General features: G+C 39.6%; 1 protein-coding gene across 10 annotated transcripts in view; it reads left to right on the forward strand.

Moving 5' to 3' along the window:
- CTNND2 (catenin delta 2) overlaps nt 1-18,656 on the forward strand; it is a 683,266-nt gene extending 664,610 nt beyond the window's left edge. For 7 of the 10 annotated variants that reach the window (XM_074576184.1, XM_074576188.1, XM_074576185.1 and 4 more), the window contains 5 exons: nt 3,082-3,208; nt 7,206-7,337; nt 11,484-11,561; nt 14,415-14,488; nt 17,465-18,656. In XM_074576184.1, coding sequence (XP_074432285.1) covers nt 3,082-3,208; nt 7,206-7,337; nt 11,484-11,561; nt 14,415-14,488; nt 17,465-17,725 — 672 coding nt within the window. In that variant the 3' untranslated portion in view covers nt 17,726-18,656. The remainder of the gene's footprint in view (nt 1-3,081; nt 3,209-7,205; nt 7,338-11,483; nt 11,562-14,414; nt 14,489-17,464) is intronic. The other 3 variants (XM_074576187.1, XM_074576189.1, XM_074576190.1) reach the window with 1 other exon arrangement.
- The last annotated feature ends 5,156 nt before the right edge of the window (nt 18,657-23,812 follow it).

The following is a 23,812-nucleotide window of genomic DNA, read 5'->3' on the forward strand; positions in this document are numbered from 1 at the left end:
AAAGTATTAGGGTTTTGAAATACTGTGAGGTCTGGGAGCTACCTATAATGCCGTTGAAAAACATCGTGAAGTTGTCGGACAGTGACAGCAATATGCCTTGTTTAGTCAAAAGCAACGCCAAGTCACCACAATACTTGTGTTAGAGTTTATTCTTTGCCTGACTCGTTTCGTAGAGCTGATTGAGCTAGCAAACTTGAAAGTTTGTAGCAGATTTTATTTGATGAGCTCTTCATAGGCACTGCTCTCAGCAGAGAGAAAAACGAAAATTCTCAGGGAGGAGAAGGAAAAATATCTGCCAAGCAGAAGGATGCTATTGCCAGCATCCCAACTACAGCTGGATTTTCCTCCCTCACTGTTGCGGCACCTTGCAATGCTGTTTCTCAGGAAACAATGTTGACAAAGTACCTGTTGACATTCTGCAGAACACCACTGGTGCCATGCACTATTCCTGTAGAGTCCGTGGGACTGTGCAGGTAACGGGGATTTATTTCATCCACTTCCCATCAGAGCCGGGGTCCGGGTATTAATGTAAACAAGACAGATGGAATGGAAAACAGGAGGAAAGCTTTAGGGGAAGATTCAGGTCACTTTTTTCTGATCCACATGCCAGGGATTGATTTGAGGGAAGCAAGAGTGCAAAAGGAGAGTGTACCTGGCGAAGCATCCATCCAGATCAAAAAAACCCGAAGCATTTCTGACTTGCACTATGTAAGCGTGGCTGGTGTCTCCTCCTTTTGCAGGCAGGCACTAATAAATAGTCTAGTCCTTCTCCTTTTATCAGATCTAGAGTCTGTCCTCTTGGTATCTTCCTCTTCAGCAGTCTGTTTAAAAGAAAATAAATGATCAGGAAACTATAACAGAGTGAATTATAGAGTCACCTTTCTGGTAAAAACTTCTGAGCCCAGAGAAGGAGGGAGACCATTTTTCTTCAGCTGGATAAAGGCATGGGCTTCTCAAATGTTTGCTACTTCATTTTTATACTAGAGAAATCACTGTGCAAGTTATTATTAACAGGAGATGTAAAAGTAATGCTATGTATTTTATTTAGAGTCTTGATACTTGGCTGAGATTGTTGGACTTAAGCTATTCATTATAAACTATTATTTATTTTAAAAAATATATATGTGTTATATATACATATTATATATGTATATATTGAAAAGTTTCCAATAATTTCCAGTTTGATTTAGCATTAAGAAGTTAGGGCTTTACAGATGGTTGTGTTTGCATTCTCATTGATCCTCCCTCTAGGTTGGAGGACGCCGCTTGTGTAGAAGCTGCTTGGTGGAAATGAAAGATTGGATATAGAAAATTTTGGCTTAAGCAAGTCGTATTAAAGATTAGCTATTTACTTTTTCAAGTTACTCTTATTATTTTTTATTAATTCACTGGTTTTCTTCCTTATATTTTCTTATATGACTCTCACGAAATATGAGGTGCAGTTCAGTGAAGTGTCCTAAACGTGAGTGACTTCTGTGGACAAACGCTCACTATCGAGTCTAGGGAAGGTCATGATCTACTATGAAAGCCATGGCCCAGTCTTCACTCTTCCTTTTTTCTCCCTTTGACATTACAACCGAGACACACGCATGTTTGTACAAGTGCGTTATGTAAGGAGTACAGACATTCAGAATCTGTAGTTAGGTGTCACATCTGTCTATCCTCATTGACTTATAACTTTTCGCTCTACATCACGTACAAGTATCTTCTTTCCTCCTGCTGTTTTTAAAAGAGAAAGCGTCACGCGCTTGCTGAGTTCTCTTTCTTCAAAGTTTAGTGGAAGGGGGATTTTCAGGACATTTTCTCTTGCAATTCCGAGAGCCAGGTGCCCGTGGTTTCTGTGGAGGGAACAAAGTCAGAGAGATGCCGTGGGCAAAGGCAGAGGCTGGGGTTAGGGGGGCAGGGGGGATTCAGGGTTGGATGCCTGGAGTAGCCTGAGGTGCAGGGAGTGGGAGTATTCTTTACTACGCCAATGGGGAATCATTTTTCTGTAAGCAAGAGGAAAATTCCAGCTGATCTTTGGTAATAGTATATTGTGTTTGGTGTTATTCAGCATTTCATTGCAAAAACTTTGTTGAGCTCCATGCTAGGTGGTGGGCTCGATTTCCACTGAGCCCAACAGAAAGCAGGCATTTTTAAAAGGCTTATGCCTTCATTGTGAGACTGGGAAAACTCTGTGTTACTGATTAGATTTAACATTAAGCAGTTAAAATCTATCGATACTTTAAGACATTTGAAATACTGTCATTTAGTAAGAGCACTAGCAAAAGTCCATTTATTCTCTCATGATACTTTCAAATTATTTTTAATATCCTTTTAAAAATGTAAAGTACATTATTTGGGATTATTGCATTATTTTATGGTACAGGAACAAAACACGAATTATTAAAACTTTCCTTTCTTATTTCTGAACTAGCTGTTTCTGGTGTTTGTATTACTTTGTTTCTTTTCTTTTAAATACATCACCATTACCGCAGTTTTAAATAGAAGGAATAGAATATCTTTCTGTACATCTTGGAGAAACTGCAACGAGGAAGATGCATTGATTCTTTTTCCCTCACACATGAACAAATGGGCAGTTAATATAGCTAGATACCCAAATACTTACAATAATTTTGATAATGCTGGAGCTTCCCCATCTACTTACTCCAAATTTTCCTTATCAGGTAGAAGTGATTTAAAGCAAAAACTGAATTTCACTGTGAAGACAAGCATTCATGTGATTTGGAATATTTTCATAGCCAGAATGACACTTGCGATGTGAAAATAGAGGCATGGAAAAAGACAGAACAACTAAACAAACAGTCTAAAAAGTTGTTCAGCTTTTTCATTATTTAGAGTCTTTCTGAAATGCGTTATTTTACAGAACTTTCTGCATTTTAATTTTTCTCCTGGCATGTCAGTACAGTCAGAATGTCGTACCCCACACGGCCAAGAACATTTGCCACCCAGTGGCAGAAAAAAGATGGTAGCCCACTTGTGTATATGTAGGGAAAACACTAGAGGAAAATACTCTTGTACTTAAACCAGGGAACTATGCGGCGTTTCCACTGACTGCTGTCGCAATATTTGATGTTGCAGGACGGATGGTCGCAGTATCACTTTGTAGCCTCATCTTCAACAATAGAAAGGGATCGGCAAAGACCGTACTCTTCATCACGCACGCCCTCCATCTCGCCCGTGCGCATGTCTCCTAACAACCGCTCAGGTAAGACCAGGCTCTCAAGACTGAAGTAAAGACAATTGTAATCTATCGCTGTCATTTTCCTTCTTTAAGCAATGTCACTGGCACCCGGATTTGTTGCTAACAACGGTGGAAGGGCACAAAACACCTTCTTTACTCTTACCTCAACTATCTGTTCAAAACAGGAATTTTATTTTTTTTAATTAACACCTTGTAAAGTTTTACAGCAGAAAGGATATTCCAGAACTTTTTGTTAGGAATTCTCATGCGGTGTTTTCCTGACTGAGATTAGCCGACTAGATCTCAGGGCAACGGAGTCCATCTGCAGCATGAGGAAATTCTGTTACTCACTTTGCTAGTCAGGAAAACTGCTCTATTGTTTATGACCGCTCTGCACACATAGCGGAAGTTGAAGGATCCACATTATTTTTTGTAAGTTTTTATTCTGATTGTATGTGTATGTGTATATAAGTGTGCGTACACATGCATATATAAGTTTCACAAAAGATTGACTACAGGTTTTTGTGCAATGTTGATGGCATATTTACACCAGCTATCATTAATTCTGTATGATCCATACAATGAATTAATGTATCTCAGTTTATGCCGCAGTGTTGATTACTTTTTCTATTCAGAAATCTGGGCATTTTCCCCTTAGCTTATTCTAAGGTAGAATATACCTTGGTTAGGTAAAACCATCCCCAGTGAAAATCTTCTCAGATGAACAGCCTAAAACAGTCAGCCTTTCAGTGTGTTTTTTACTACTTGTTCAATCAAACAGGCGTTCATAGGTATACCAAGAGTTTAAGATTAAAATTGGCCAAACTGATTATTGCCGTCAGCATTGTGCCATGGTTTTGTTTTTAAGAAAATTGTTTTGTTAATTATCTAGAAGCTGATGCTTAGTCCTGCAGAATAACCACTGAGAAAATTTGAAAATGGAGCCAGAAGTACAGTGAGAGCTGTTACTCAGTTTTCAAAATCTGTCATTACGCAAGTCCGTAAAGGTCTCTTGTTCTCTTTTTTCTTCTCCAAAATCTCTTGGATTGTCTTGAAACTGTCTGGTCCTGAGATCTTAGTTCCGTCTCTTGCCAGAACTGTCTCCTCACTTCTGTTACACTATTGCTTAAAGAACATACTTAAAGAAATTTTGGATTAAATCTTACTGCCATCATCAGTTATCATAAGACTGGAAAAGGACAAATATAGTGGCTGTTTCTGAAGGAAAAGGAGCCCATGTAATTACAGACCAATCAGCTTAACTTCATTCTAGAAAATTGCTAGAACAAGTAATCACAATCCGAGCACCTCAAAGGTAGTAGGAACATAAGATACTGCTTAACTCTAGGAGTATATGTTTCTACATAGTAGTTTAAGTTACTGACTGACTGGCAGTATCCGCATCAAATCCAAATATTGGTTCAGTATGATTTGTTCTTATAAAATCCTCCTGAATTCCTGCTACAACATACTGAAAATGCTTTGTGGAAAGAATAGTCAAGAAATGAAATCTACTGTAATCAGTTTTATAGGCAAGCTAGGGCAAGCTAACAAACAGTCCAGAAAATGTCGTGTGTGGTAAATACGAAACCGTCTGAAACCCGTGTGCAAAGAATGGGTATTACTTACTGCCAAAATGGAAGAATGCTTTGCTTGGAGGTTTGCTTGGGCCCAGTACTCTTCAGTGGTTTCATGAAAGGCCCAGATAATATACAAAGAATGCCTGTTATCTTTGCAGGTGACATAAACCTGGGAGAAACTCATGTACCTTGAAAGGCATTGCTGGAATTCAGAGTGATCCTGGGAAACTGGAGATACTGTCCAAAGGGAAAAAAAAATCCAGTCCTTCACAAATAAATTACAAGCAGAATATTGGGATAGTCAAAAAATCTTTAAAAATTATTTAGGGATTTTTGTTAAGTTGCAAACACGAATCGGGAGATGGAGAATTCAGGATATGAGGACACACTGCATGGACTGTAATTGTTAAATGAGAGAGACAGAAGATGGGGACATTGGGCAGAGGTACACATCAAGTATTCAAGCACGTAACAGCCAGCTGTGAAGAGGAACAGCATGAACTTTCTGTACTTTCATAGCAGACAAATACAAATAATGAGCAGCAAGGAGCCAAGCTAGACATCAGGAAGCAGTAGGGAAACAAAGCACTGGAACAGACTGCTTGGAGCGGTTATGTGGTCTCTGTCATCAGAGATCTTTAGTTTTAGATGAAAATCTGTCAAGAATTGTTTTGGTACACTGGATCCTACCTTGGGGTAAAGAGTTGAAGTAAATGAACTCACAATGTCCCATCCATCCCCAGGACTTGGTGATAAGATGCTTTAACTAGCGTAGAGAGCTCTGTCTTCTTTTCTGTGTTCTTTAAGAACAGGAGCAGAAAGCCTTGATATCACTTTTCAGCTGAATGTCAACCAATAATTTTGTGTCTGCTTCCAGTAAAAACTCTGAAAGAGGGCACTTCTGGATTTTAACACTTGCCAGAAGGCAGTTGTTCTCACATGGGCGGAGAGAGATAATTCCCACAGGGAGCAGAGAGAGATGATTTTGTCTTTATCAGTCAATTTTTTACATAATTGTGTGCTTAAAAGTGTGCTTAAAAGCATTACCAGAGTACAGGAAACGAAATGCATCCCTGTGTTAGCAACTTTTTCAAGGTTTGCATTCTGGTTTGTTCCCTATTTGACCAAGTTGCCATTAGCCTATTTGGTAATTTAATGTCATGTGTCTTTATATCTGCTGGATTATCAGCTTTAGAATTACGTCACTATTGACAAGCAATTTAAAAGCAATCCTCAATTCTAATGGCTTCATAAGAAAAAAACATCTGTCCTGCATTTGCTCCGTAAATTCAGAGACCAGGGCCAGCACAACCAATCTAAGCAGAATTCAGCGTCACTTGTGTTTCCCTACTCCTTAACTAAAAAAACACAAAAATGAAATATAGTTTAGAGATGATGAAAGACATAACTATGATCGAGCTTCATAAATGAGCTTGTCTTTTTTTAATTTTTTTTTTTTTAATTTTTTTGAAGCAAGGACATTGTTATTGCTTTTTGAGCTTCTTTTGAGATAGCAAGTATCTGGGTGCAGGCAGGGGAGGGAGTGGAAGTAAACACCAGCATTGTAGTTATTTTTACATACTTAAACATATCGAAGTCAATTTATTTAAAAGCCATTATTTTTTCCTCTGCTTTTCTCTTTTTCTTGAGCATCGCAAGCTCTAAGTCTTAACGATCAGTGCCAGTAATCACATTTTCCAGCACATGAGGATCAAGTACAAACCCAGTTCTCCTCCTCCTCACCTCATACTTTCCTCCTTTTTGGCCATACCACGAGTACTGATGATGAAGGATTTAGTTTTAATGATAACTTGAAGTAGCAGTTGTTGTTTTAATGGCAGCTTTTCATACATATATATTTAAAGACAGAGAAATTACTCAAATTACCTTTAAGTGTTAGGCATTCTTTGCTATATGTTTGCTGTGAAAAACACCTTTCTCTTCTTCCTGTCCCCATTAGAATCATTTAATGGGTTTATTTTCAACAGAGAAGGGAGGAAACCGTTTTATAAGGGTTTTTACACACAGTTGAAAGTTAATGGTCTTTTAAACAAAAATAAATTAACCATTTTGAGAAAAAAATGGAAGTGCCTATACCAGAAAGTTTTGGCAAGATAAAGAAATTAAAAAGCTAAAGGGGAAGAAAAAAACCCATTATTATTATACTTTTTTTCTTAATGGTCATCTTAGAAGTTGGGTGTAAGTGAAAAAGTAAAATGTTTAGAGAGAAAATGACACTTGGAGTTGGTTGTCCCATGAATACCTTTGTCCTGTATTTGAATTAAGAGTACCTTTTCTTCCATAATGGGGTAATGTTTTTTCAAACAGCTTAATGTTAGTACGCTAACAAACATAAACTTTACTAAAACATTTACTCTAGAGTTAAACACTACATTCGGTCATGTGTGGCAAGAAAAAATAAATCCATTTTTATGATCTAGCAAGTGCCCCAGCCTCACCCCGGGAAATGATCAGCCTAAAAGAGAGAAAAACAGACTATGAATCAACTGGAACAAACGCCACATACCATGGAAATAAAGGAGAACACACTTCTAGGAAAGACACCATGACAGGTGAGATTATGCTCGCGTAGCATATTTAAAATCAGCTGTGATAGACCGCTGATTTTGTAGGCTTGGCTGGGTTTACTGTACTAGAGAAAAGAGTCAGCCGCCTTTGGCTGATTCCAAAGTTGTAGCCACCTTGAGAAATACAACTGAAGAAATATTTGATCTTAATGAATACGATGCTGTGTAAAAATGATTTGTGAAGACCATGTTTGTTCATAGAGGAAAGCGCAGTTTTACATTTCTTTTCAATTTTGAGCTTGTTTTTGTTTCAGAAGGAAGTGAGTAAGTCCACCTTGTATTAACTAGTGTTGTTTCTGAAGCATGACAAAGGTTGAACATGTGCGGTGATCCCTAACATCTGTCTTTTGCAGGGAATGGCTTTCCGGAACCAGTTAGCTTATTTTGCACATCAGTCATTCCTAGGAAATTCTGTAGCAGTTTGTAAAGTCTATCCCTGTTACTTTCTCAGCTGGGCTGATGTAAATAGAACCATTTTCTCTGTGTATGCTATGGCGTCTATTGCAGGTTTCACTGAAGGCTTCTCTCCCTTAGTGAGCTCATTAACCTGTTAGCATTACAATCATATAACCTGTTAGCAGCAATTATAAAATGTTGAGTGCTTTTGCCTAGTAATTCACCTCTTTGTTAATTCTCCTCTAAAATACGTGTTGGTCTCCATCACCATTGCACAGGCTTATATAACCTCTGTTGAGCATTTTCGTACATTTTATACAGTGCTGAGCATCGTGGTGTCCTCTCCTCCAAATGCTCCCTCGGGGCAAGCAAAAAATCACAGCGAGGAGCCACTTCGCACTTTCGGAATGCCTGTTACCTTTTCCCATGCTCGCTGTAGAGGTCTTTCTCAGAGGATGCCAGGATGGGCTGTCTTGTGTTCCTCAGCCGACTGGGGACACTGGTGGCATGCTGACTCAGCATCCAGCCATTCGTACTAGCTTTCGAGACCGCATTTAGGATACGACAATACTCACACCACATCTACTGTGTTATGCGCTATTGTGCAATCAAAGCCTAAAGGCCAGCCTTCGAATTTGGGTGAAAATGCAATACGGAACATTAATTAGCATGAAAGTGAAAATCTGAAGAAGGGGAATGACAGTCGAGAGCATTTGGAAACGACAGAAATGAGGAATGTCCTGAACGGCATCTGCAGCGCACTACGTGAGGTTGCAGCATATTCAGTCAAGGTACTGCATTTTATGTGTCTGTAATATTTTGAGTGTTTCATAGTCATTGCACAAGGTGGTTCTCTGAAACACTTCAGTGGTCCTTACTTGTGTGACTGTGAAGGACAGGACTGCATTTTTTTCACCGCTTTGTCAAGGATCCATGAAAAGGGAATCTCAGGAGTAAGAGCAGCAGGCCGAAAAGGCAGAAACATTAGTGTTTTGTTCTAGCTGTATCTGCAAATTTAGGCTACCAAATTGTATCAGAAGGTTCACAAAAAAAAAAAGAAAAAAGAGTTTCTGTGTGGAAAATCTGTGTTTCCTTGCAGATAGTCTTCTCTCTCTCCACACTTTAAAAAAATTGGGGTTTTCTTTTTCCCCATCCCTTTTCATTTTATCTTTTTACTGTAGTGTTTTTCTTCTCCCGTTCCTGTTTCCCTTGTTTCTTTTCTCTTTCCGTATAATTTTCAGATAGTGAGGTTTGTACTTCCCCAGCAACCTTTGCTCCACTTTGATTTTTGCATCGTGTTTTCCTTTAATATCTGCTTGTATTTTGTCTGTTCGTATTGATCTTCTGGGTGGGCTTTTAGTTAGGAAACTCAAAACTCTCAGCATCACGCTCAGCTATCGACTATTTTTCCAGCTACTGAGCTCAGTGAGAAAAATCAAAACCAATAGAAAACTGAAAAGTTTAGTAATATTTCACAATTACATGGCCATTGTACAAATGAATACGAAATTAACAAGTCACTTTCTCTCTTTCAGGTCACCGAATCTCTGCTTGTTTGGCCTGAGCTTAAATTAAGCACCATTTTAAGAACAAAAGAAAATGTCAGTTAGGAGGAGTCTCGATCGTCAACATTCAACATCAAATTTGTGTAACATATTTGTAGCTCATAAAATAAATATTTCATTAAAGAACAATATAAAGTCAGTATTCGTTATTTTAATTGTAAGACATTTTGACTTTACTGGGATGGTCTAATATAAGTTCATGTAGCAAGTTCATTGCAATGCCTGCATTTAATTTTGTGCGTTGCAGCTATACATCCACAGAGCCTATGGGGCTTTGATAAATGTTTTTTCAGGTTCCACCTGGCGTATACATATTTTGAGCTGCTCTTGTATTTTGTGCCAAACTGATGTATTACACAAAGCTTTCTTTGACTTATGGATTTACACAGAATGTAGGGCCACAGCTGTAGTCCCAATTTATCCACAACTGTCTCCATGCTCTTCTCCAAAGCTCTTCTCAGTTTATAGTTTCAAAAATTTTATGACCTCTGGGCTGGGACTGAAATGAAGCTTTTTTGATGGATTTTCGAAGTAGAAATGTTGGCTTTTTGCCATTGTGGGGAGTTGTCAGGAAACCTCTGGGAAAAATGGAGAGTCTATGAAGTAAACAGTTTGGCTGAAGATGATAACTTATATTGATTTCACAAGGACAGCTAAAAAATAGAGGAACAATATCAAAGTTCTCATTGCCCTCTTCCCTTCACAGGTTTAGGATGCCTTGTATATTTACTGTCCATCTTCTCTTCTCTGTAGAAAATAATAACCAATAATAAAATTTTATCACCTAAAGTATATTTTTAAGACAAAAACTATTATATTCCTTTTAAAAAAAGCAGGACCTCTAAGTGCATGTGATAACGTTATTTATGCCATGGTGTTTTCCTTCAGAACGGGGAAGATAAGGTTACTGTATACTATCATGGGAATCCTACTTTAAAGTTTCTTTTAGTTTCTTAGTTCCCCTACTGAACGAATACGTGCATCAGAGTCTGCGCCCTGTATCCTCACTTCCACCAGCAGAAACACCTTCTGATTAATGTACTTTCTTTAGGTATCAAGAATCAATCATCTATACTTTTGTTATTTAGACTTAACTTGCAAGTCCCTGCACATTTAGAACACAAACAACCACCATCATCTCTTACAATAGCTACAGATGCTCAGGCTACTTGAACTTATTATTACTTTAAGAAACCGTAATGCACTGTAATCTTTTCTCATGCCCTTACCTCATCTTTCACCGTGCAGGAAGGCGACAGGTAATGATCTCTGTTAGCTGAGATTTGTGAGGCGCAGAAGCATTTTCCTTTAGTGGCTTGAACTAAATTTTAGAAAATGAAGTCGTGCTGCTTACAGCAGAAAAAGCAGGTTATGCAATACCAGATGAGGATGACTAGCTGTGCCGCTGAGCTTTCCTTTCTTACTATGGACCTGTGTTTGTGAGGGCAAAAGGCTAGCACCTTGTTATTTCAAAGTGTCTGTAAATGTGCTCAAAATGAGCGCTTATAAGAACTGAAAGCCGAATGTTAAACCATGAATCAAGTAACTGGGATGTACAGGGACGGCTTCGGCCTGTAATACCTTTGTCACATAAACCACTGAGTGACATAATTTTCAAAGCTATTGTCAGCTTTGCAGAAAACTGCTGTGGGGTACTATATGATTATTTTTTAACCAACATCACCTTGAAAACTGAACAGGGGGAAAAAAAGGAAGGTATATATGTTCTTTATGCAGTGCAACCACAAAGTACTGCAGGCTGATCATAGTACTCATTTTAGAACCTTCACAGTTTGGCTAGTTAGAAGTACCTCTTCAGTACTATCATGTACTAATGTTTAGATACTGCTTAAAACGCACACATAAAATACACACTCTCATCACTCCTTGAATCATTTAATTTGCAGCTACAATTCTCACATCCCTGTAAAGAAGTGTGGCTGCTGGAAAAACTCCATTTCTTACTCCTTGTACCCCTTTCCCTTCTCTTGCCATGTTTTAAAAAAGAAAATTATTTCATTAATCTCTCTTTCTCTCTAATAATTTTACTACGATGGTACGTATACAACATTAACAGCAAAAATCAGATACTAACCACACAGTACCTGTCCACTCATCTAGCTCATTCTCTCCCTTCTTTCTTTTATATTTGCCCTCTGCTTTTGGACAGCAAGAGTCAACTGCTCACTGAAGCATGGCAGAGCGGGAATGGAGTTCCCAGGGATGCCGCCTGCGTGTTCAGAAGCAGGTACTGGAGCGGGGCCGCATGCATTGCGAGCAGCTACATTGCTTGACTTACATTTCCTCCAGGGACAGAATTATCTCAGCCTCCCGGCTAGACTAAGCCAAGATTTCTTGTTCTTGAACTCTTTGGCATTCATTTCCAAGCATTGGATGTGTCATTGTTCTTATTACATTAAGAAAGGAATGCTACTTTTTTTTTTCTTTTTTTTTTTTTTGCATTTTTAACTTGTGAATTTGTATCCGCATCACTGCAGTGAAATCAGCAACACAGACCTTGCAGTTATTTTCATAAGCTGATATTATCCACTTTCCATTGCAGAGTATGTGATCTGGGAGACTGTACGTCTTCAATCTGGCATGTGACAATTCGGAGCACATCAGTGCAAATGTCACAGTAGTGCATTGGACAGCTGTGCACCAGCTCTGCAATATTTCTGTTTTTTTAATAGTCGTGGCTGTTAATGGCACGTGTACCATGTGCCTTTTTATATACCTGTAAAAAGATGAATAGGTCATGACCCTCATTAAAGTCTCTCTGATTGCCCGTAGAAACAACATACAAATTAGCATGTGTCCAGTTTGCTATTTTTCATCAGGTTCTTCATAAAACTCTCGTTCACTTTCATTTTTTTCAAGAAGTAGCACTTCACAAAATGAATAGCTGAAACACTAGCTCTTTAAGTCTTGAGAAGAGGAACGTGTATAACTCAACTTCTTCTAGCACTTCTTGGGGCGAGCAAGAAACTCAGAAAAACAGCATAAAAAAGATGGTATCAAGAAAAGATCTGGTAGTTGCACTAACGAGTGCCGTGCCATCATGAGATGCACCATAAATAGCAATGCTGATGCGGACTTCTCTGATACCAAAGACTGTCATCAGGAGGGAGAGTTTCAAACACCAAAGCAGGGGATGCAGCTGGAATATAAAAAACACTGAAACAACTGTCAAGTCTCACACGTCGCTCAACTTTGGCAACAAAATGCAGCCTGAGCATAGAGAACCTCTGCAGATCAACCTTTCACCACTAGCATCTATGGCCAAAGGCAAACTACTCAAGCAGTCATCATTTCCATCTGTTACCGCCTATTGGCACACTGGCAGAATTAAGAGTACCTACCACTGGAAAAGACCAACCATCAAGTTACTAGAGTTTGTGTTCTTCCCACCTTCAAAGAAAGGATCCTGCTGCACTCCTTGGAGACATCCAGAGCTCTTCACCATTTTCTACACTGGACTATGTGCTGTCTCAGTAACCACATCCAGCTCTTCAAGAAACAAGAGGTTTTTTCACCCCTATTAGTTAATGGTTGTCAAGAGAAAAAAAACTCTTTTTCTAGCTTTTAGGGCTCATCACCCCACCATATAAGCCCTGTCTTTATCCTGTTTCAGGAACATGCTGGAGATCTTTAAGAACACCATCTGAGATCTGTAAAGCAGCAATATGGAGCAGTACACCAAACTTGACAAAAATTCTACCCTCTGCATGGAACCCGTGGCAGCTTTGAAGATCAGAATTGGCGTATTACAATCAACTTTGGCTAAAGGCCGTCCCATTCCTTTCTCCATAGAGGGTGCAGTGGCTGGGGGAAAGATAGAGGCAGTTGCACATGCTGGGGTCCATGTTAGCAGGTTGCCAAAGGAAGAAAGAGTGGTTACTTCTTCAGTAGCTATGGTTCTTCTCGGTGATGTGGCTAGCATGGATCCCATACCCAGCTTTTAGCTCCGATGCTCAGTCCTCACCCTCAAGGGTTTTGAGTTGCGATGGTATTAAAAGCAACTCTTGGTGCCTCCAGGTTTTATACCGTTGGACAGAAACCTGAGAGAAGTTGCATGAGCAACATGTTTCAATTCCACTGACAACTCTGATTCACAGCTACTCGATTTTCACTTCAGGTGTGTGCTTTTATAACGAGAATCCTCATGACAGCATCAGACCTTTGGTTATAACGTCTGGAAAGTTAATAACGCATGCCCAGTAAGAAGCCGAGTACAGCAGCCACACAAAATACTACCCTCGTATTCTTTCAAATATGAGAAATAACTACAATCATGCTGGTTCTACCAGCAAACTGGATAGCCAAATTAAAGTGATCAGTGACATCAGCCTTGCAGGGAAAATCCTTAGCTTTCTATCTGTTTTTCTGGGGCAGGGTGGGAAATGAATGTTTGCAAACCTGTATGATGTTATCCTTGTCTTTAGAATTACTTCTGATTTCATACTCACCTCAGTTTTATCCATGCATTTTAGTAGTAGGACATCTGAGAAGAAAGCGTCAGCCATTTGTGGATTTCGGACTATCTTGGCAAGACTTCAGTGTAACTGCATATTACTTTTTTGCATAACTCATTTTTCAGTTGCATTTAATCACTTTTCCCATGAATAATTTCACAGTATAGCAAAAGCACTGTAGGATAAATAATCCAGGATTTGGTGTAACATCATCCAACGGAAGTGAAAGGAATGAAATGTTTGTTTATCGCAATATTTACAACTGTTACCTGCTTAGTGTATGTGTGATATGAAATCCCATATATAACCTGGAATATATTACTGAATGCTATAATTACAATTATGTAATGATTTTGTTGATATATTTGAAGTGCACAAGATTGGTATGAACGTGACATGGCCCCTGTTACCATTCGTAAGTGTATACCATGCACATGCATGTACAGCACAGCAAAGATTATGACTGTCTAGTGGCAGGAAGAGAAAAAGGAAGTCTGCAGATGCTTTTAAAGATATTTGTGTGTGGGAAACAGGCACCGTATTTAATGAAGCCTTCAGAATTCATTTTGAGGCCAAAGAGGTATGTTTGGTAAACCTGCTTTTCCCTTCCTTTTTTCTCTCTCCAGCTCAGAACACTGGAATCTCAACTTTGTACAGGAATTCGTATGGTGCACCTGCTGAAGATATCAAACACAATCAGGTAAGTACGGAGACTAAAATGTTACTGTTCCAGATGGCAAAAGACCAGTGTAAGATCTTCTATGGAAACTAAGAAAATCAGAGATTGATAAATCTAGATTACTGAGTCATCTGCTTGCACAAATGCTAGCAGTTCCACTGGCTTCAAACAAGCTACGTTCTTTATGCTAATGGATAATTTCAGCCCAAGTTTCAAAAATATCCAACAGGTTATGACAGCGTATGTACAAAAATTATCCAAGGTGTTTAAGCCTGTAACTCATCATGAAATCAAGAGGGGCTTGAGAGCTAAATGCTTTTAACGATTTGGAGATGTGTGACACAGACTACAAAAGCCAAGCTAATATTAATGGGCGTTTCTACTGTCTCTGGTATCTCACAATGTCTTGTGCCAATGAGTTTGGTTAAGTCCGGTCACATCTTACTACTTGAGTACAGCCATCGTAAATTTTAACACCACCGCTGATGCCACATGGGTCACGTGCTAAGGTATCCTAGCAGAAACTCAAGTATTGAACAGGCCTGAAGCCGGAACCCCCTGTACCAAAAGGTGCAAAAGCGGGGAAGCGTATAGTACACATAACGTGTAGTAACAGCCCTCCGTTTTGCCATTTAGTCACTCCAGAATCATGATTGTAACAAGGCTTTTTGCCTGGTTGTTTTTTTAATGTATGCATCGGGGCATGGGCAAGAGAAAATCTAGACTTCAGTGGCAAGGACGCTTTTTCATGCATATACATCCAAGCCATTCAGTCTAGAACTGTGGGACTCTCTTAAAATGTCCTGTCCCTGAAAACCAGAAAGCAATAAGTATGTCGGGATAAGGTGGGCATTACAGAAATGTAATGTGTAGCATGGGTCCTAAGCTAATGCACTCATAGAAACAGTTGCAATATCGACATGTGTGGCCTTCACACAGCCGGTATTTCCACTTTAGTATCTCCTCAGTCCCTGGGAAACAGACAATTTTCTGCACTCGTAGGCTTTTGTTTAATCATTATGTGTAATGCTACTTTTATACTCACTTACCACAACTCCTTAATATTTTCGCAACTTTGGTATGTAATATGCAAAAGCTACAGCATTTCTTCAACTAGAGAAATGAGACAAAAAAACATTTCAGGAAAGCACTTAAAAAATTATTAATGCTATCAGACAGGTAAACGAATATTTAGTAAAACGGATACAAAAGATTTTTCTCTGAAAATTTTACTAGATTACCTGCAATTTCAATTTAAGGGACTGATATTTCGGTTCTAATCCACAAACTTGAGGTGAAGAGAGTTTCTGATATTCTGTGCCCCCATTTCTGTTTTTGATTTTGCTTTTTAATTATCCAGTGTTTCCTGTGGTGCACCATATTCCTTCTTTGTGTGAGACAGTTCAGTGCATGAAGATGTTTATGCTTTTATTGCATTTAAAAAGATTAAGCTCTTCTAATTAACACAGTATTTAGGGAAAAGGGTATGAGGTATTGTAACAGCAGGTGCACTCTTAACTGCAGTCATGAATCAACTAATTTGATTTTTGGGGTGAGAGTTTGAGCAAAAACAAAGCAAATGAACAAACCAACCACATGAAAACAAAACCAATTTTCCACCTTTCCCACTTGCTTTCTCAATGAAATGTCAGGTTTACGATTGACATATCAGAAATAATGGTTTTAGTGTAGAAGAACACAGAAATACTACTTAAGTCCCCTATTTTCTATTCAAAAGTTGACCGTCTCTCACTTTTTGTCGTATAAATATGTTGCTTACTATAGGATTTTGCTCCTGTGACCAAAATTAAACACCTGTGTTTGAATATGTGAAATGAAGCGAAGGGCTCAAGGTCCCGTACACCTTGATAGCAGTACTAGAAATAGAAACTAGAGTATTTATGCTCCCTTGTGCTGTTCTAATATTGGGCCCGGTGTTTAAGATCACTTGTAGGATTGTCAAAGGACATAGACAGCCTTTTACTCTCTACTCATAGAGTCCGATACAGGCATGCTTTGAAAGAGTATCAGAGAGTTTGGGACATAGCAGTGCCAGTGTTCCTCTCTTCTTGAAGGAGCATTACTGACTCTCGCAGAGTCAGCAGGATCAGCAAAGTGTTCTGACACGACATCTGAGCGGCGATATTCCCAGTAACGACCATTTGAGGACTGAAAGGCTCCATCATTTTGTAGTCACGAAGTCTGCCCAGACTTACTAGAGGTGGCAGAGGGTGAAAGGTAGCGTTCCAACTATAAAGACAGAGACTCACTAGGGCTGTCTGAAAAAAACCTGATGGCAAACGTTGGTTAGGGGCCCACCTGAGATTTTTTTTCTGCATATCATAAATATTTCAGCTTTGAGGCAACTTGCTGGAATGTAACAACAACACAAGATTGCCAGCATGAAGTGTTGAGGAGGTGGTAAGATGATGGTTCGGCTTAATAGTAGCAGAAGAACACCTTTCAGAGCATTTAGCTTGAAACTTTCTCATGTCAGTGCCCTGAAGACTATAAATGGTTCTTAAGGATATGGTGTCACCCTAAATCTCACTTGTGGCAAAGGCAGCTGCAGAATGTTAATGTTTAGCATCTTTGGAGTGTCTACCAGTTCCATTAAAATTCTTCAAGCCTGAGTTTTGCCCACCGATGTTTGCATTATATAACTGCAAAATAGTCAGAAAGTAATGCACAGATCATAGGAATGAAAGTAACTGTAAGCTACGCCACCTGAACTACTTGTGAAGTAGACCAGCATCTATAGCAGCAATAATATTAAATAATACGTGTATTTAATGATAATATTAAATAAATAAATGTAAAGAAGTGTAATGACAAGACAAAGCTGTAGAATCAATTCACTACCATGCAATACCTTGAGCAGATGTTAAGATACTGTACTTGCAGCATGATAAACATAGCGTGAGATTTACTCCTCCTTCCATCCTGTTGCCCACCGTAAGTTGTATCTAACAAGCTGTGGGTATTACTACCTTTCAGGTTTCAACACAGCCAGTTCCACAGGAGCCCAGCAGAAAAGAGTATGAACCATATCAGCCGTTTCAGAATTCAACAAGAAACTATGACGAGTCCTTCTTTGAGGACCAAGTGCATCATCGTCCACCTGCAAGCGAATACAACATGCACCTGGGACTAAAGTCAACTGGCAACTACGTCGACTTCTATTCAGCTGCTCGTCCCTATAGTGAACTTAACTATGAAACAAGCCACTATCCAGCCTCTCCCGACTCCTGGGTTTGAGACTTGGGCAGATACAAAAGCTCCAGGAACTGTGCATGTGCATGCATACCACAAGACATTTTTTTTCCTGCAAATTTAGTTTGTTAAAGCCTGTTCCATAGGAAGGCGCAGATAACCAGTATGGAAAAAATTAAGAGATTTTTTTTTAGAGGGCTAAAAGGTGCGAAAGCTAAACCTGGGAGTAATTAGAAAGAAATATATGTATACATATATATATTTTACAGTGTGGGGCGACTTTACTGTTGGCCCGTAGAGTCTAAAGTTCAGTGCTGTATATTGAATGTGGCTGAAGGAAGGAGGGAGAACACGACAGTGGATGTGGGTCAAGAGTTAAGCACAAGTAACTGAGCAGCGTACATACTTATGGGGAACAGCTTCTCACACTTTGTTTAATATCCTCATTCATTGTGAATCTAGGCTTCAAGTTGCATTTGGGGTTTCCTCTGTACAGCAAGATGTTTCTTGCCTTTTGTTAATGCATTGTTGTAAAGTATTTGATGTACATTACAGATAAAAAAAAAAAGTGCATTGTGTATATTACACCAATGCCACAGTGTTTCTTCATCTATGGTTCTAAATATTGCTTCAATTTCAAATTTTGAAAGATGTATGAATTTCCAGTTTTTTGTTTTCTTTTCCCCGGTGCGTTTTAACAAAAAAAAAAGTCAAAAAAAATCAAAAAAACAAAACGGAATATTTAGCAGTATTGTTCGTTCTGATATGTGGATTTGTTTGTGGCAACTAAAAAAAAAAAGGCATTCAGCAGTTTCTGACAATTAACATTCATCATTCCACACTCCTTGTCAACGAAGTGCTTTTTCACTGCCTAAAATTTTAGATGTAGATATTTGAAATAGATTTTTTTCATTTATACCAGTTTTCTTTATGATGATACAGTGTTAAAAGAAAATAAATTACAATTGATCTGTCATCCATATTTGCTAAGAATGTCTATTTCCAAGAACCTACCATACAAATACACATTCTTACTTGTGTGTGTCCATGTATGCATAGTATTCTGTGTGCGTGTGTGTGTGTTTGAGTGTGTGTGTTTGTGTGGCGTAAGACTTCTTTTCATCCAATGTTTTCCTTGTTCAAGCTTCAATTTTTGTTTGATTTTCAGTTTTTTTAAACAGTGGAAACTCCAGTATGTGCTTTCTCTTACTCACTTTCTTAACCATTGATAGCAATTCAAAATTGTTAGGCCGCATACTCTCAAAGGAAGGGGTTATCAGATTTTTTTTTTCACTGACTCCTTCACCTTTAGGTGCCCTTTCCTTTAAAATAGCATCTCTCGATCTTTTCTTGAGGAAATGTCATTACCCTCCAGCCACCAACCATCAAGTGCTCAAGGAAGGCAGAGTTTGATCTTGCCATCTCCCTGAGGGAATGGAAAACAAAGACCCAACAGACTTAAGTCTGGAGTCTCCAACCTCTTTGGGCTATACAAGAGTCCAACTCGTGAATCATTAGGACAATCATTTATTTTAACCCATACCAAAAAGAAAACCCGATACCCGAAACACATTCCTCAAATATTAAATATACCGACCATTTCTGTGCATTTAAAGTGAAACCCTCAAAAGTAAAAAATGTAAGGGACAGAAATTTTTTTTTTTAAATTAAAAAATAGAAAAGGAAACTAAGCTAGGAGGCCAGAAGAGCTCGCATATTCATCTTAGCTCTTGGGATTCTGGAAGTAAAAAAAAAGAATCTAGCGTTTCTTCATTGCTTTGATTCAGGCAACAGTTCAGCATACAGTTTTCACGGCATAAAACCCACCACAAATGGCATAGTTGTAAATTGCTTGAATTACAGTTAAGGAATTTGTTTTAGGTTGCAAACATTTCTGTGATTAGTCATTGTAATAGTCTTAACATCACCTGGCACGCTTCTGGCTGTGCGCGGGGGGGGAAATCTCTCCCAAGTCATCGCCTGCTCTATAGGACACAGCCCGAGTAGTTCACGCAGGCGAGTATTGTAACGTAGAATTGGTTTCTCGGTAATCTAGGACTATAGTTGAATCTTTTTGGCAGCTTTTCCCAGTGTACGATATGTAACCTTATCTGCTCTTTGTAGTAAACAAGGGGAAAAAAATCGCATGCAAAAAAATTTTTTAAAAATTTAAGAAAGGGTGGGCGGGAGGGGCACAGCGGGCCAGATGTATAGTGAGGTAGATAAAAATATTATTCATAGTTTTGGACACAGGTTGTTTATATTTTATTTATTACATTGATTTTAATATGATAAGTGACATTTGCAGTGCTCTTTTGAACAAAGCACATTTTCAGTATAAAAACTTTTTTTTAATAAAGAATGTCACTCGCAACTTGAAGTTCTTCTTGATTGCCTGATAACCACCAGGCTGGTACGGTTCTCCAGGCGCAGGATTGCCAACAGGCTGAAGGGATCCATCATGCCGTTTGAAGGTCTTAGGACAGGAGGTTATTGTAAGTTGGATTTATTTCCATTCTTCAAACTACTGAAATGCCCACATTGCCCCCTTTCAGCTCCTCTTAGGAATTCCTTGGAGTCAAAAGTTGACCATTGCTCAAGTGGGAGATTCTGGATCAACGAAGTGGCATAAAATACCTTTTGTCTATAGTTTGTGTTGTTTTGTTTCCATTCCTCTGTAGTGGCAAGTGCTCCGACTGAAAAAGTTCATTCTTGCTGTACTGAGTTTTGAGAAGGTGTTGAATTACCCGCCACCTTTTCCAGGCTTGGAAATCCAACACTGCCGCCATACTGAGCAAGATATATATGATGCATTTTTTTCAATATTGAGGAAAGTATCATTACCTATTGCTGTTCCCTTCATTCTTGTACTAGATCACACACAGAAATAGAGAAGAAACAAAACTGTTCCAAAAAAATGTATAAAATGCAATTGATGTACTGTAAAATGTCGGATTTTTTTTTTTTTAACAAGCTTCATATTAGAATCTTGTTCAGCTGTGTAGAGCTATATAAATCTCACTGTTTTATTAAATGCTGTTTATGGTCTGGAAGGAATGGTTAACCTATCTCAAGATTAACAAATTTGCACTAACATGAGCAATATTGATTTGAAAAAAAAATAATATGAATTCAATATTTAAAAGATAAACTATGATTTTAAAGGTATATTAACACTGAAAGTACATTTTGACAAATAACATATTTAAGCCCAAATATAAATGGTTATGTCAGATAACACAAAAGAACTATAACAATATAGATTGAGAAAATAAAATGTGTTTCACTGTACATGTTGCTAACATGTACAAAGACAAACTCATATTGACATATTTTCTATTAATAAATCCTACTGTATTGTGGAGAATCGCTGGTCATAGTGCAATATGTTTAAACTCAGAAGTTGACTCCATAGAGTGATGCCTAGCTTCACACAGCCAACAAACCCCTTTATTTTAAATATTAATCAGATGATAACTAACTTTCAGCTCTCGAGTCATTCGCTGCCCCCTTCCTCTACGCCAGGTTTATGAGAACAACCTGCTCTACAACAGCAAGCGAAGGGGAAAGGTATTTTTGGGAAGAGTGTCAATGCCCAGTTCACCCCTAATTACGGCTGCAAGAGCTCAGCTGCCACCGTTTAGAGAGACAGAGTTTATCTACACCTGTAGAAAAAGCTAAAAAGCTCAAGGCTGATGCCGCTGGATAGGAACATGCTGTAAAAAATATGGTCTTGGCCCCAGTGTTACGTCGACTGTGGCCAAGAAATGGAGAGTGAGCCATTAATATTACTTGTGCGTTGCTGGGAGTCCCGGTGTACGGTGCATGTAAAGGCTGGGGAGTAACTGCTTCCTGGGGCTGGGTTGCATTAGCCTGCAGAAGCCTCTCACCAGGGAGGCTTGCCACTCAAATCTGAAATGCTGACTTTTATTTTTTTTTACACCTTGGCACAGCACAGACTGTGCGGGCCCGTGCGTTGCAAAGGAGGCTTCCTCACCTCCTCCGCCCGTCTTACTCATCCTCTCCTGATGACAGGCAGAAAGAGATCCAAATTTAGTGTTTTTGAGTGTTACTGCTGATATTAGGGGAGTGGTGAGAAGAGCGGGAGGGATGGAGGCAGCAATCCAAAGGGCGGCAGGGTGGGGCGGGCGTAGAACAAACAAGGGGCCTAAAAATACAGAAACTCAGAGCTTGTGCATGAAGACAGATACAGACCCGTAATTATAAGAGCGGAATGCACCCAACAAGAGATTTTATGCACTGAGATCATCAAATATTACTAACAAGCTAATGTACCGAGCATTTAATAGCAGCAACATGATGCACACGAAGCTTCATGCTAGAGAAGAGGGAGGGAGCAGCAGGGGGAAATCGCAGGTCACCGTTGGGCCCGTCCGGCTTCAGCCAGCCGAAGGTGTTGGGCATGAGGGCAGCTACTGCTGTGAAGGAGAGGAGACGGATGAGGCTCTCGAAAAAGACCTTAGACTAAGTCCAAGACTTTCAAGACTAGGCCAAAAAGACCTAAGAGGAAATGGCCTCAAGTTGCGCCAGGGGAAGTTTAGATTGGATATTGGGAAAAATTTCTTCTCTGAAGGGGTTATCAAGCATGGGAACAGGCTGCCCAGGGAACGTGGCTGAGTTGCCATCCCTCAGGTATTTAAAAGACGTGTAGACATGGCGCTTAGGGACACGGTTTAGTGGTAACTTGGCACTGCTAGGTTAATGGTTGGACCTGAAGATGTTAAAGGGCTTTTCCAACCAAAACGGTTCTTTGATTGTATGACATTAGGCACCTAAAACAGAGGCAACTTTTTGCAAACCTCCCCCCTTGCCCCACCACCCTCAATGGCAGGCTGTGGTCCCCCCAGCAGGTACATGGACTCAGTGCACCCAGAGGACAATCCCACCATGGACCCAGCCCACAAAGGCCCCTTCTATCAGCTGTGCAATGCCTGGTACAGGTGTGTGGCCAAGCAGCCCCCGCTCTGAACGCTGCCGGGGCTGGGGCTTGGCTTGCCGAGGAGGAGAGGCTCCAGCCACTTGCAATTCAAAGCCCAGCATTTTCCCTGGAGGTCAGGTGTGCACCAACATCTGCTGAAGAACTGTGCGGTGCTGGCCCTTTTCCAGGGAACAGGATTTTAAATACTGGCCTAAAGCCAGTTTCAGGCATTTAAACTGAAAGTGGGGGATTTGAGTTTCATCCCCAGGCAAGGGGACTGAAGCCTGCAGCTGATACCTATAGGGAAGAGTGAATCCTCACCTTCCAGGCTCTTCTGAAAAACAAATAGAACAGTGACTATCATGTTTTTTGATAGCCTGGGTTAGGAGACCTTGTTCCTAACTCTTCCTACGCTCTTCTGAGGACCAAGCCTAACAGCTCCGTCTAACACAAGCACTTCAAGTTCTTTCTCCCCCACCTTGTGTTTTGCACCATCTCGACTGGACCACATCGTTCAGAAGATCAGCACACCACACTCAGCAGCAAGTCCATCAAAGCACATGCTTTGAGTGCTGGTGCTAGCCAGGCACAGGACTCTAGCAAAACACCATGCCAATACATTAGTCTTAAGCTTAAATTCCCAGTCAAACTCACTTTAGTATTTTTAATACAGTTTTAAAAACAGTTTCCTTCCTCTGTGGGCATTGGTATTACTTTGCCAGAAGAAAGCACGTGCTAAACTCCTGCAAAGTGTAAACCTTTAGCTTACACCTAATTTTAAAGGCCACGGAAGTCCATGGAAAGACTTTCATCAGCTTCACCATGGATCAGGCTCAAAGTGAAAACAGGTGAAGAACTGATGAAACCTTCTTAAAAGACAAGCACATCCAGGCTGCTCCTGCCAGCATGCCAAAGGCTGTAACCTTCTAATAGATAAAAGGAGAAAAAAAGCAAGTTATTTGCTAGTACCTGTCTGTCAAAATTTACTATAGAGCCTTTGGTTCTCTGTAATTTTATTTTCACTGCTTTAAGAGAGTGACATAGATAAAAAGTACTATCAGTGACTGGTTGTTGCAGTTAATTTCCGCAGCCAGATGAGTAGTTTCAGACACTGAAATACCTTTCGTTTCCAGACAAGCAAAATGTGAAGCTTGCCACTAAATCTGGGAAAGCAGAAATCAGATCAGCAGTGT

This window comes from Larus michahellis, chromosome 2 (genome assembly GCF_964199755.1).
Source record: "Larus michahellis chromosome 2, bLarMic1.1, whole genome shotgun sequence".
NCBI lineage: Eukaryota > Metazoa > Chordata > Aves > Charadriiformes > Laridae > Larus > Larus michahellis.